We start from the raw sequence: 12,933 nt of genomic DNA, 5'->3' as shown, positions 1-12,933 counted from the left end.
CAGCCATCAACACTGTAAAGATGCTAGCCCCCAACCCTGAGCCATCCCCCATAGAGGTGAGGGAGCTGACTATCAGGAACGCCCCCCCCAACACCACTGAAGCAATCTCAGACTAAGCACCACAGCGGGTGCTCTGGACTGAGAACTTCCCCCACAAATGATACCCACAGGGGACATTGAGAATGAGAGGTGGCACAGAATCGCCCGGCATTTGGGAGACTGAACGATAACCCTATGCAGAGTGCCCGGCCAGCCCCAGAGCTCCCCAGGGGGAGTCAGGATGCCCAAGAGACTCTATGGAGCTGCCAACCCTCCCACCCCTGGGGCTCCAAGCCTCCCCCTGCGCTCCCTCCCCTCCACGGCCAGCCTGTAGTGGCGACTGCTGCAGCCCTCCCTGGTTGCTTTATTTATTTATTTTGCACCAACAGGGTTGCTGCAGACTCATTCTCGCCCGGTTTAAAAAGAGAGAGAGGAAAAAAAAAAAAAAGGAGAAATGCTTTCTGGCTCTTCTGTCTACCTCGGTCTTGGCAGCAGGCAGCCGCAGCAGCAATAGCAGCGGCGGCCCGGCAGGCGGGCAGGCGGGGAGTGAGGTACACGGGGAGGTGCGGGCCGAGGGGCAGCTTGAATGGGACGGGCCCCCAGCCCTGGACAGATGCAGCGCCCAACTTGATGCCACCCTCCGGCTTCTCTGGTAAGTGCCCCCACCTCCTGTCCTGGAGCTGCAGCTGCCCTTCTCCATAACATGCTCAGAGACAAGGCCAGACCCATGAGGGCTAGAGGGTTTGTGCCCACTCCACCCCCAGCCCACCATTGATCTTGGCCCCTTAGGACTCTGATGGGAAAAGTAAGATGTCCCAGGTGCCCCTGGGCAGAAGGACTCCAAGGAGATCTCCCTCCATTTCCCAGGTGCTCTCTCTACTTCTGGGAAGGATTATTTTGCAATCAGTGTGGATATTCCAGAGATCTTTCCTCCAGGAGCCCCCTCCACATGTAGTTTCCCATGCTTCACTCAGGTCTGCTTTAAAGAGGCCATCCAGGATCAAATGTGTCCCTGGACTGGCACACAGAGACAAGAAGAAGAAAGCACCCTGCTTCTTGAGGGTGATGCCCCTGGACCCCAGCCCACATGAGGGGAGAAAGAAGTGGTTCTGACACCTATCTCTTCCTGCACAGTGGCCGGGAGCCAGTCCCATAGCCACGGAGCTTGGCAAAGGAAGTTTGTGATTACATTAGCCACCTTTAAAGAGAAGGGGGCTGGAGCTGCCAGCCCCTGGTCTGGCGGGCTCTGGAGACTAAGAGGATGCTCACAAGAGTGGGAAGGAGGGAAGCTGGGTTACACGCTTCACTGCACTTTTGCTCAATGCAGGAAAGAAGGAAGAGCAGGAACTGCAGCAGTAGTGATAAAGAGCTAGCTGTCAGGTGGACTTCCCAGGACAGGCACTGGGGGAGGGGGGCAGGGATGAGGGAAGCTGGGACATTGCTCCCTGGAGAACTCTTAGCATGCCATCCATACCTGTTAGGTTGGGAACAGAGGAGCCTGCTCAGTAGCCTCAGCTCAGCCATTCTTTCTCATGCCCAAGCCCCAGAACAGTGTCCCACACCCCTTGCTCTTTCGGTCTCTTTCTGCAGTTCCTGAACTACTATGGTCCTCTGAAATAGCTGTAGGGTAGCCACCTGAATGATCCTTGTGGGAGGGGGTACAGTGTGGGAAATAAAGGGGAAAAAAAATCACACTCTCTCTTAAACTGTCTTTCCTAAGTTCCACCTGGGAGAAAATGGTCCATGTGGTAGAAAGTTGACATCATAGGGCCCAGAAAGACAGAAGTCTGAAAGGTCAAAGGTGACTGGGATATGCAGCTAGAAAGAAACCCAGGCCTCCTGCTTCCCAGGGAGCATTAGTTTGCTCTTGTCCTATCTCTGCAGCCATCCCTTGCCAATTTCAGTACCTCCCCTCTCTTGGGGTCCCAGTGGTCATTGAACAGGGTGGGTCCATGGGATCTTTTCTCCTCTGTCACCTCGTTCAGTCTCCAGTGGTCATCATAATCACCATCTTCCTAATTTTGCCCAGGCACCTGGCACCCAGAAACTTACTTTAAGTTGACAGGCTGGGCACACAGCCTGTGCGGAGATCTCCCATGCCAGCCAAGGGCCTGCCTACTCCCACCACGGTATCTGGTCAGACACTGTCCCTCCTCACTCGTCTATGCCTCCCTGGCTCCCAGTGTGTCTCTTGTGCATTTCTCAGGCAACAGAGGCCAAAGGCAACAAGAGATCTCTCTCAGACTCCCACACTGGGTTTGAATCAAAACACCATGGAGGGGCATGAGAGAAGCCTAAGTCTGAGGGCCAAGCAAATAATGCTCAGGCCTCTCTTGGGTCCCTTACACCGCAACGTCATCCACAGAGGAGGTGGGCTGCCCTTGGGGCCCTGGTGAGGGATTCATGTGTGCTTTGTATCCTCTGCCACATTTAATGTGCAGCTTGGCTGTCATCCATAAGGCGTTCTGGGGAGATTGCCTCGTGTTAGTCTGGGGCCTCGGGCCCTGGGCCAGGCTGGAGGAGGGCAGAGAGGCAGTGAGTGGAGCCTGGGGGGCCAAATTGAGGCCCACATGCTTCCCAGGCGTGGATGACTTAGTCAAGGTGAGGCCTCTCTCCGATCAGGATCCGGGGATATGACCCCCTTAAGCCTTAGACAAAGCTGTGGGCAGATAAAATGAGAGAAGGGTGGGCAGAGAGGGACAGGGCAGAGACTAGGAGAGCAGCTGTCCGGAGAAGGGACCTGGGTATTTCTGGATCTCTGAGATAGAGGGAAACTCAAAAGTTACTTCCCTGCTGCTTCCTGTCATGTTCCCATAAAACCTTCCCCACTGGACTAGGGTTCCATGAGCTAGTAAGCACTTGGCCTGTTACCCAGGGGTGGTGGAGGGGAGTAGAGAGTCCCCAGAAATGAGGCTCCAGGGGATATATGCCAGAATCTCTCCTGTGTCTGCACACCACCTGGCCACGCTGAGACAGGTAACTCAATCCCTCTCCTCTATGGAGGCTCAGGGAAATCCATGGTACCCATCATCTGAGCCACTTTCCAAAAAGGGCCATGTCATCCTCTGTTCCAGGAGCAAAGAGGGCATGGCTGTGGCCACAGCTCCAAAGCAAGCCTGGCCCCCATGGCCCCCCATCTTTTTCCTGCTCCTCCTGCCGGCGGTGGGGAGCAGCGGCACCTGCCCCGCCGTGTGTGACTGCACCTCCCACCCCCAGGCCGTGCTGTGTGCCCACCGGCGACTGGAGGCTGTCCCGGGGGGACTCCCACGAGACACCGAGTTCCTGGACCTGAGTGGGAACCGCCTGTGGGGGCTTCAGCAGGGAATGCTCTCCCGCCTGGGCCAGCTCCGGGAACTGGACCTGAGCTACAACCAGCTCTCCACCCTGGAGCCGGGGGCCTTCCATGGCCTGCACAGCCTGCTCACCCTGAGGCTGCAGGGCAACCGGCTGCGAATCATGGGGCCCGGGGTCTTCTCGGGCCTGTCTGCCCTCACACTGCTGGACCTTCGCCTCAACCAGATCGTCCTCTTCCTTGACGGCGCTTTCAGGGAGCTAGGCAGCCTCCAGCAGCTGGAGGTTGGGGACAACCACCTGGTGTTTGTGGCTCCGGGAGCCTTTGCCGGGTTGGCCAAGCTGAGCACCCTCACCCTGGAGCGCTGCAACCTCAGCACTGTGCCTGGCCCAGCCCTGGCACGTCTCCCGGCACTGGGGGCCCTGAGGCTCCGAGAATTGGACATCGGGCGGCTGCCAGCGGGAGCACTGTGGGGGCTGGGGCAGCTAAGGGAGCTGGAGATCCACCACTGGCCATCTCTGGAGGCTCTGGAGCCAGGGAGCCTGGGCGGGCTCAATCTCAGCAGCCTGGCCATCACCCACTGCAATCTGAGCTCGGTGCCCTTCCAAGCACTGCACCACCTGAGCTTCCTCAGGGTCTTGGATCTTTCTCGGAACCCCATCTCGGCCATCCCAGCACGGAGGCTCAGTTCCCTGGTGCGGCTCCAGGAGCTCCGGCTGTCGGGTGCCTGCCTCACCTCCATCGCGGCACATGCCTTCCACGGCTTGACAGCCTTCCACCTCCTGGATGTGGCAGACAATGCCCTTCAGACACTGGAGGAAGCAGCCTTCCCTTCTCCAGACAAACTGGTCACCCTGAGGCTGTCAGGCAACCCCCTGACCTGTGACTGCCGCCTCCTCTGGCTGCTCCGGCTCCGCCGCCGCCTGGACTTTGGCTCTACCCCACCTGCCTGTGCTGGCCCCCAGCATGTCCAGGGGAAAAGCCTGAGGGAGTTTTCAGACATCCTACCTCCAGGGCACTTCACCTGCCGACCAGCCCTGATCCGAAAATCCGGGCCGCGCTGGGTCATGGCTGAGGAGGGGGGGCATGCTGTTTTCTCCTGCTCTGGAGATGGGGACCCAGCCCCCACCATCTCCTGGATGAGGCCTCAGGGGGCTCGGCTGGGGAGGGCTGGGAGAGTGAGGGTCCTACAGGATGGGACGCTGGAGATCCGCTCTGTGCAGCTCCGGGATAGAGGGGCCTATGTCTGTGTGGTCAGCAACGTGGCAGGGAATGACTCCCTGAGGACCTGGCTGGAAGTGATCCAAGTTGAACCACTGAATGGCACTCTCTCTGACCCCAACATCACCTCACCAGGGATCCCAGGGCCTTTCTTTTTGGACAGCAGAGGCATAGCTATGGTGCTGGCAGTTGGCTTCCTCCCATTCCTCACTTCAGTGACCCTCTGCTTTGGCCTCATTGCCCTCTGGAGCAAAGGCAAAGGCCGGGTCAAACATCACATGACCTTCGACTTTGTGGCACCTCGGACCTCTGGGGATAAGAACTCTGGGGGTAACCGGGTCACTGCCAAGCTCTTCTGACCTTTCCTTCCACAGTGGGGCCTCATCTAGGCCAGCTTCAGATACCACAATGGGAGAGAACCAAGGCTGCTCAGACTGGACGTTCATCCCAAACGGCCCAGATCTTCCCCACCTCCTGCCCACACCATTCCAGCAGCAGATGCTGCCTCCTCATAGCCTGCCTCTTCAGGCTTTTGCAGTTTAAGGGTAGCATTGTCATCTCTTCCCTGAGGGTCCCAGGAAACGGAAGGTGTAGATCCTGTAGTCAGCCCAGCCCTACCCACACACCACATACAAAGCAGGAACTATAACCCTCCAGTCTGCTAAACTCGACTTCCTTCCCACACACTTATACATACCCTTAATAACCAATACCAATTGCCAACCGCAGCGATAAGGCTACTTCAGGGTTGGAGCTGGAAAGTGCAACTACTTCTTGGAGTCTGCTCCGTATCCAGGTGGTGTCTCTCTCTCCCTCTTGCTGCTCTGTCCCCTCTCTAGGCACAAGGAACTAGGGCCAATGACCGCAAGCTAAAGGGAAGAGGATGTGACGGGGGAGTGGGGAATGGGGGGTGGGCAGACTACATGCTGGCACTGGGTCTGCATGAGCCCCCACCCCCGCCATGTCATTAAAGCTGCTGTCCTATCATTAAACCTGCTATCAAAAGGCCATGACAGTGGCAGCCACAACTAAATGTGATCACTCGAGTTTTCTTTACTTCAGTCTTTTCCACCCCTTCTTTCTGTCAGAATCCTGCTTCCTACCCTTCTGCCTGCCTATTAAACCTATAACCCAGTGACCTTGCCTGAATCTAATGAGCCTGACAGCCAAAGGTTTATGCAAAAGGTTGCCCGCCATGCCTGAAAAGATCAGCACCCCCAGTCCAGTTCCATGTCAGCCCTTTCCTCTGCGTGCTCCATCTCCAGAGATGGAGCAGAGTCTCTGCCTTCCAAAGGATCCTTCTGCAGAAATTCCAACCCAGGACACCCAGCTCCTCCCTTTTCTTTCTCATTCTGGTTGGACTCTCCCTACCATTCCTGTTTTGCAGATCCCTAGTGCCCTTGGTCGGAGAAGGCAATGGCACCCCACTCTAGGACTCTTTCCTGGAAAATCCCATGGATGGAGGAGACAGGTAGGCTGCAGTCCATGGGGTCACCAAGAATTGGACACGACTGAGCGACTTCACTTTCACTTTTCACTTTCATGCACTGGAGAAGGAAATGGCAACCCAATCCAGTGTTCTTGCCTGGAGAATCTCAGGGACAGGGTAGCGTGGTGGGCTGACGTCTATGGGGTCACACAGAGTCGGACACAACTGAAGTGACTTAGCAGTAGCAGCAGCAGTGCCCTTGGTGGAAAGCAAGAGAACCTCCACAAAATGCTAACAAAAATGAGAATCCGCAGCTGTCAAAGGAGAGAGACCCAGAACACAACAGGACTAGGTTTGGAGGAGCAAGGTGGGAGGGGCACTGCAAGCTCTAGTGAAAAGTGGAGGGAAGAAGGAGCAGCAGGAACTGCACGCCTTTCCGCTGTCCTTATAGAGACCCCAGATGCTGAGGTGGAGTGGGAGGAGAAGATGCTGACTGCCTCTGAATGCTTCAAAGAGAGGGCAAAGCAGTGCCAGAAAAAGTGGAGATGCTGCGAGCTCAAGAGAGGTAGGAGGAGTCTCAGCATCATAGGAGCGAAAGGAGAGGAAAGGAGCTGGGAGGAGGGACCAAGAAGTGGAGAGTCACGAGGTCCCGGGGAGCCTCTCTTTCTCCTTCCCTCTCTCTCTGCAGCAGCATCTGCACAGCATCCTCAGTTCCCCTCCATCTTCTGGGCCCCCACCTATCCCTCACCCAACAATCTGCAAGCATCATCAGCTTCCGAGCCATTCCTGCTGTCATAGTCCTTGCTCTGGGGAGACTCTACTCCCAGCCCGAACTATCCCTGACAGGGGAGAGAAGCCGGTGCCATGTGGAGGCAGCCAGACTTCACCAGTAGGCAAACTCTTCAACGGGGCAGAGGTGGGAATGTGGGGGTGGGGTGGGGAGGACGCAGAGGTGAATGTGAAACCCAGCAGTTTGGAGAGTGAGGCTGGGGAATCAGGCAATCTTGAGTACCCTGGAGCCTCCAACCCTGCCCCCCACTGCACAGACAGTTCTCTTAGCCTTGCAGCAACCTCTCTTCTCCAGGTTATAAGACACCAGAAAGGTTCCCCTGGGGCACACCCCTCTTCCCCCATCTCCAAAATCTTCCACCAGCTGCTTGTTAGATTGGGACTCGGAGGACAGGTGCTAGAAATTCTCATTTCGATTGTGCACACTGCAATGCAGAAAAGGGCAGGAGCAGCATTGAGGTTCAGAGAAATCTTCTCTGGGAAGCACCCCCACCCTGAGGCAGTGGGGAACAGATGACATGTGTCTAGATCAGGAGCTGCTGTTGCCTGAGCCCCACAGCCTCCAGAGCAGCCCAGGAGAAACAGACTGCAAGTCACTTGTGCTGTGCTGTGCCGAGTCGCTCCGTCGTGTCCAACTCTTTTCGACCCCAAGGACTGTAGCCTGCCAGGCTCCTCTGTCCATGGGGATTCTCCAGACAAGAATACTGGAATGGGTTGCCATGCCCTCCTCCAGGGGATCTTCCCAACCCAGGGATCAAACCCAAGTCTCCCGCATTGCAGCTGGATTCTTTACCAGTTGAGCTACCAGGGAAATCCCGCGAGTCACTTAGGTGATTTCAAATTTTCTGGTATCATATTGAAAAAAAAAAGCAACAGATACAATTAATTTTAAGACTATAGTTTATTTAACCCAGTGTACCCAAACTATGATCATTTTCAACATGTTACCAATATAAAAATGAGTGATGAAATATTCCACATTATTTTTTCATACTAGGCCTTTGAAACAGCATATCCTTTACACTTATGGCACATTTCAATTTGGTAACTAAATTTTCGCCAGAAATATCTGGTCTGTATTTAGGTTTCATAAAATTCACTGTTGAAAAAATCAACTCATATATCCAAGTTGTTCCAACCATATTAAAAGTTTTCTAGGGACTTCCCTGGTAGTCCAGTGGTTAAGACTCTGTGCTTCCACTGTAGGGGGGCATGGTTCCAATTCCTGGTTAGGGAACTAAGATACCACGTGTAGCTCGGTGTAGCCAAAAAAAGTTTTCCATAAATAAATACTGGTTTTAACACTTAAATTAACTGAAATGAAATAAATTTTAAATTCCACTCCTCAGTCACACCAGCTATATTCAAGTGTTCATTAGCTACATGTAGCCAGTGGCTACTATATTAGACAACACAGCTCCAGATGTTATAACTCTAGGTGTAGACTAGGGCCTCCTCAGCATAGGTAGGAAAAGTATTCCTCCCCCAAAATACATTCAACCTAGAGGAGATGCCTGTGGGGCTCCCCCACCCCCACTACCACCCCTTGCTCTCCTGATACAGCCTTTCCAGAACACCTTCAAGGAGTGACACTAATTACTGTAACAAGGTTCCTGGGATGAGCACTTGTACCACAGCTTGTACCATCATCAGTAAGCCAACTGCTTACCTCACCTGTCTGGAAAGGCTGCTTTAGCTGGGGTGGGGGTGGGGGGTTGTGGTGGTATGTGTCTGTGTGTGGACAAGTGTGTGATGACAACCGAAGACATGGGCAAGTGGTATGTGTGTATGTGCAGGAATGTTATGGTCCACATCACAGGCACCCCAATGCCAGCTCTCCCCTGGGGTGACAGCCATGGAGATAGAAAAGAAATAACACTTATTTTATATAAGTGGTTATATGTAGGATTTCTAATTTAACCCTCACATCAACCCTATAAGATAGGGAATCTTGGCTGATGGAACTAAAGGTCAGGTAGACTAAGTAACATGCTCGAGTACATAGAGCTAATTAGTAAGGGAGCTGCTTCTGAATTAGGGCTGTCTGACTCAAAAGCCAAATGCTTTCCACGACATTGTCATTCAGCTCCAGTCACTGCTCTCATTACCCGCTTCCCCAGGGTCTCTCAGCTGCAGGAACTGACCTGTGAGAAAGGTAAAATCCAGGGGACATCCTCCGCCCCACCTACTCTGACCAACTCTTAAGGAAAACTGGGGTCAGTTGTTGATCCTCACTTTCTTTCAGTAACTCTAATGCACCTGATTCGGGAAGCAGAGGATCAGTTGTTGGTTTTTAATCTTTTTTTCTCAATCTCCTCTCCCAATGCCCTTACCTCTGCCCCAGGGACCAGCAGAAAGGAGCAGAAATTCCAGAAATCAGATGAAATGCCTGGATGCCAGCAATACAGCCTCTTGTGATTAAAAATGGAGGCTTCAGATTTCATAGGTGCTTTTCAGAGTCCTAAGCTCAACAACCTCTTAAGTTATAGCGCGCCAGCTCAGGAATTTCCAGTACAGTGGGACGATTGGTGAACTGCTTTACTCTCGAGAAGAATTCAGCTCTATTCACCTGCCTACTCCTGCTTGAGAGAACCTTCCTGAGGTCATCCTGCCCAATCCTCTCTCTACCCCTCCTCTCTTTCATTTCAGACACGATCTCATCTAATTAAGCTAATAGAAGTTTGGACCCAAAGACATTCTGGCAGCACTTCCACACTCCCTATTTTGGTTCCTGAGATATTCTAATTTCCCTACGGCCTTTGCTGGGCTGTTTCCCTGATTCAAAGGCAGAGCATGCTGCAAGGCAATGATCCTTAACTTTGAGAGTTACAGACCCCTGTGAGAATACCTGGTGCATGCAACGGACAAAAATGCTTCTAGAACCTCTGCTGGGAGAAGCCTCAGGTGGCAGGGAGAAAGGTGAAGGCTTAGGCTGCCTGTGCTCTCCAGGTCCATTAGCGGCAAAGAGAAAAGGCTAGGAAGGGCTATGGTGTGAAGTAGCTAATTGCTTAAGTAAGAGCAAGTGATAGGACAGATCCTACAAGAAAAGGTACTGTTGCCTCCAGCTGCTCTGCTCCCCTCCCCGCCACCATTTTCCCCGCAGCATCTATCTCTCAGAGAGATGCAGGAAGCTTTGGGTAGGACTTTTGCTCTAAGAAGTCAGTGTGGTGGTGATGCAGGCTGGAGAGTGTGTGAGATAAAGAACTCCTGAATCCTCTTCCTCCAAACTGCTTTGTAAAGGGGAATTAAGGAGGAAGACTTCGAGCTGGATGGTGGTGGCCAAGGAGGCTGAGAAGAGTGTCTCTCTCCTAGGACACCTGCCACAACTCATTAATCTGACCTAAAGACAGAAGAGTAGCACCAGCATAATTTCTGATACTAAGACCCATGCTCCCAGTTGCTGGTTTCTGGTGAAGACCCTTGAGTGATGGGGCGAATCCTACAATGGGCAGAGCCACTGTGTTGTTTTCCAAAACCTCAGATAGAGAAGCATTTGAATGGTTTGCATGTTGTCCAAGAAGGGAACTCTGTAAGCAGCAGGCTCTGGAACTACTGTATTGAGAAGCCCTCCCTGTCCAGCCCTCTAGCTAAAGTCTACTTCCCTGCTTTGCCTTGTGGAGTGGAAACAGCTGCCCACTGAATTCTGGGCCACCCATACTTTAACTAGTTTCACCTGCTGCCACCTACACCTTGTTCAGAATACTCTTCAAGGAAATAAAATGGACTCTTCAGGACTGGAGATGAGAATAAAGAAATCACAATTCACCCAGTCCCAATTTGTCCTATGTCATCTTCTTTTTACTGTGACTTTTTTTGTTATGCAAGTATTTTTTATTTTTATGTAGCTGAATTTGTTAGCATTTTCTTTGATAACTTCTAGGTTTCATATCATATTTAGAAAAGCCTCCTACCATCTAAGATTATTTAAAAATTATCATATGTTTTCTTTACTCTTATAATGTCCTTTTTGTATATGTAAGTATTTAGTTCACCTGGAATTTATTTGGGTGTTAAGGTGTGAAATAGAGATCCAATTTTGTATCGTGTGCTAAGTCACCTCAGTTGTGTCCAACTTGTTACAGCCCTATGGACTGTAGCCCACCCAGGCTCCTCTGTCCATGGAACTCTCCAGGCAAGAATACTGGAGTGGGTAGCCATTCTGTTCTTTGGGGAATCAGGATCTTCCCGAACCCAGGGGATCAAACTCACACCTCTTACCTGTCCTACACTGGCAGAGGGGTTCTTTACCACTAGCGCCACCTGGGAAGCTTTTATCCAACCCTTATCAGATATCCAAAGTATATGAACAGACAATTTACAGAAAAATATAATTGCCACTTAAACATACTAAGAGATGCTCAACCTTATAAGAGAAATGAAAATTAAAACTGCAGTGAGATGCCATTTACACTACCAGAGTGTCAAAAATCCAAAAGTTTTATAACAGGCTGTATAAGCTTGCTGATGGCACAGAAAACTGTAAAACTCCTGTAGAAGGCAATTTGTCAATATCATACTTACCAAATCCTTTTCAAATGCTGTTGGTGGAATGTAAATGAGAAAAATCTTTGTGGAAGAAAAGAGAATTTGTGAAATTGTATATAGCTAAGTTAAAAAAAAAACAATACACACACTTGTCAGACTTAAATGTTTGCAGCCCTAAATATTTACTGTACAGATATACAAGAGACAAACAAAATATACTTGGGTATCAATATAATGTTAAAGGACTGATTGAATAAACCTTAATACATGCCTCAAGCTTGCTGCGAAACTTAACTACTAGGCAGATACCTATGTGCTGCTACAGAAAAATATCTGGACCATGCAAGAAGAAATTGCAAAATAGTCATTTTTAACATGTTATCAACTGGATAATATATATAAATTTAACATATGCATATTATAGAAATCTTGTGGAAAATCCACAAGAATCTGGTAAAAACCGGGTTGCTTCTTTTAAGGATGAGAAACCTGTTCATTCCTTGGTAGAATGTACATGTATTACTTATTCAAAACACATATATTTTTTAGATTAATACAAAACTGAAAACTGAGGCTCAATGGCATCTCCTTAGTTAACTAAACACATAATCTTGCATTTATTTTACAAACATTTACTGCGTGCTTATCATGTGCCAGGCATTGTGAGAGAAGCTGGTGCGAAGATTCCCACATTACATGGAACGCCCAACCCCTGCCCGCAGGGTGAGCCCCTAATGCGGGGCGGGGACTGGCGGCGGGGAAGGGTCGGGGCCGCCTCGCGAGGCTCTCCGCCGTTCTGAGTGGGTAGCAGGGCCCAACCGTCCATAACGGTCCAAGTACCCAGGCGGCGACTGGAATACACTCTTCCAAAGCAAACCGCCGTCTGCATCCCCTTCCTCGCCCCCACAGAAACGGCCCCCTACCCGCAGCTTGTGCCTTCGCGCCAGTAGCCTTGACCGGTCTCCCTTTAAACCCCAGGGAAGGGTTGGGCCCCTGATGCCCGAACTACCCCCAGCTCCCTTACCACGCGTTGCCCCGAACTTGGGTCCTTCATCTCTCCTGCTGTGTGGTGTCAGTCGTCGTGTGTTCACTCCTCGACAGAGAAATAGAGATCCTCACGCTCTGCGGCGCAATTCCTTCCGCTTGGCTTTTTCTTCATCTCTACAAAGCCTTTTTAATGTTTTCCCACGGGATGAGGCGGGGGTACGTTTTTCTTGTCTCATGAGTCTCTGTCATGATATGCGGACCGATCGAGGCAAAGGATCCCCCGTCAGGAGGCGGCTTCCCCAATGGTCACTGGGTTGTAGAGTGGCACTGGCTTTGTACAAAAGCACTAATTTTGTGCGGTGATGCGGTTGCGTGATTCCACCCCCTTGCACCTCCGGAGCGTTGATTTACACCTCCCACGCCCACCTCAGTGGAAGCCTCTAGGTAATTGGCCTGGAGATGGGCTGGGAGTACTCCTTGAGCCTCTAATTGGCTGTTTAATACTCAGCAGGTGCAGTCTCAACGTAGTCAGCTTTCCCTGGAGTCTATTGGCTGACCTGGTGGGCCGGGCTTTGCTTTCCATCCGGGTAATTGGGTACCAGCACGCAGCACAGCGCCGTCGCTCAGGGGCAGTTCCCGCGAGGATTGGTTTCGAGGAGGAGGTTGATTGGCCGGGCTTGCAAGTCGGGCA

The 12,933-nt window shown here is 51.7% G+C and overlaps 1 protein-coding gene across 1 annotated transcript; it reads left to right on the top strand.

The window, feature by feature from the left end:
* Nucleotides 1-47: 47 nt before the first annotated feature.
* On the top strand, nt 48-5,564 carry LINGO4 (leucine rich repeat and Ig domain containing 4). The gene is made up of 2 exons (XM_043458497.1): nt 48-691; nt 3,114-5,564. The coding sequence occupies exons 1-2, from the start codon at nt 297-299 to the stop codon at nt 4,909-4,911; spliced, it is 2,193 nt and encodes a 730-aa protein (XP_043314432.1). The 5' UTR covers nt 48-296; the 3' UTR covers nt 4,912-5,564.
* Nucleotides 5,565-12,933: the final 7,369 nt, after the last annotated feature.

Source organism: Cervus canadensis, chromosome 2, assembly GCF_019320065.1.
Source record: "Cervus canadensis isolate Bull #8, Minnesota chromosome 2, ASM1932006v1, whole genome shotgun sequence".
Classification (NCBI taxonomy): domain Eukaryota; kingdom Metazoa; phylum Chordata; class Mammalia; order Artiodactyla; family Cervidae; genus Cervus; species Cervus canadensis.
Note: the sequence above shows the minus strand (reverse complement) of the source record. Positions and strands in the feature narration are given on the sequence as shown.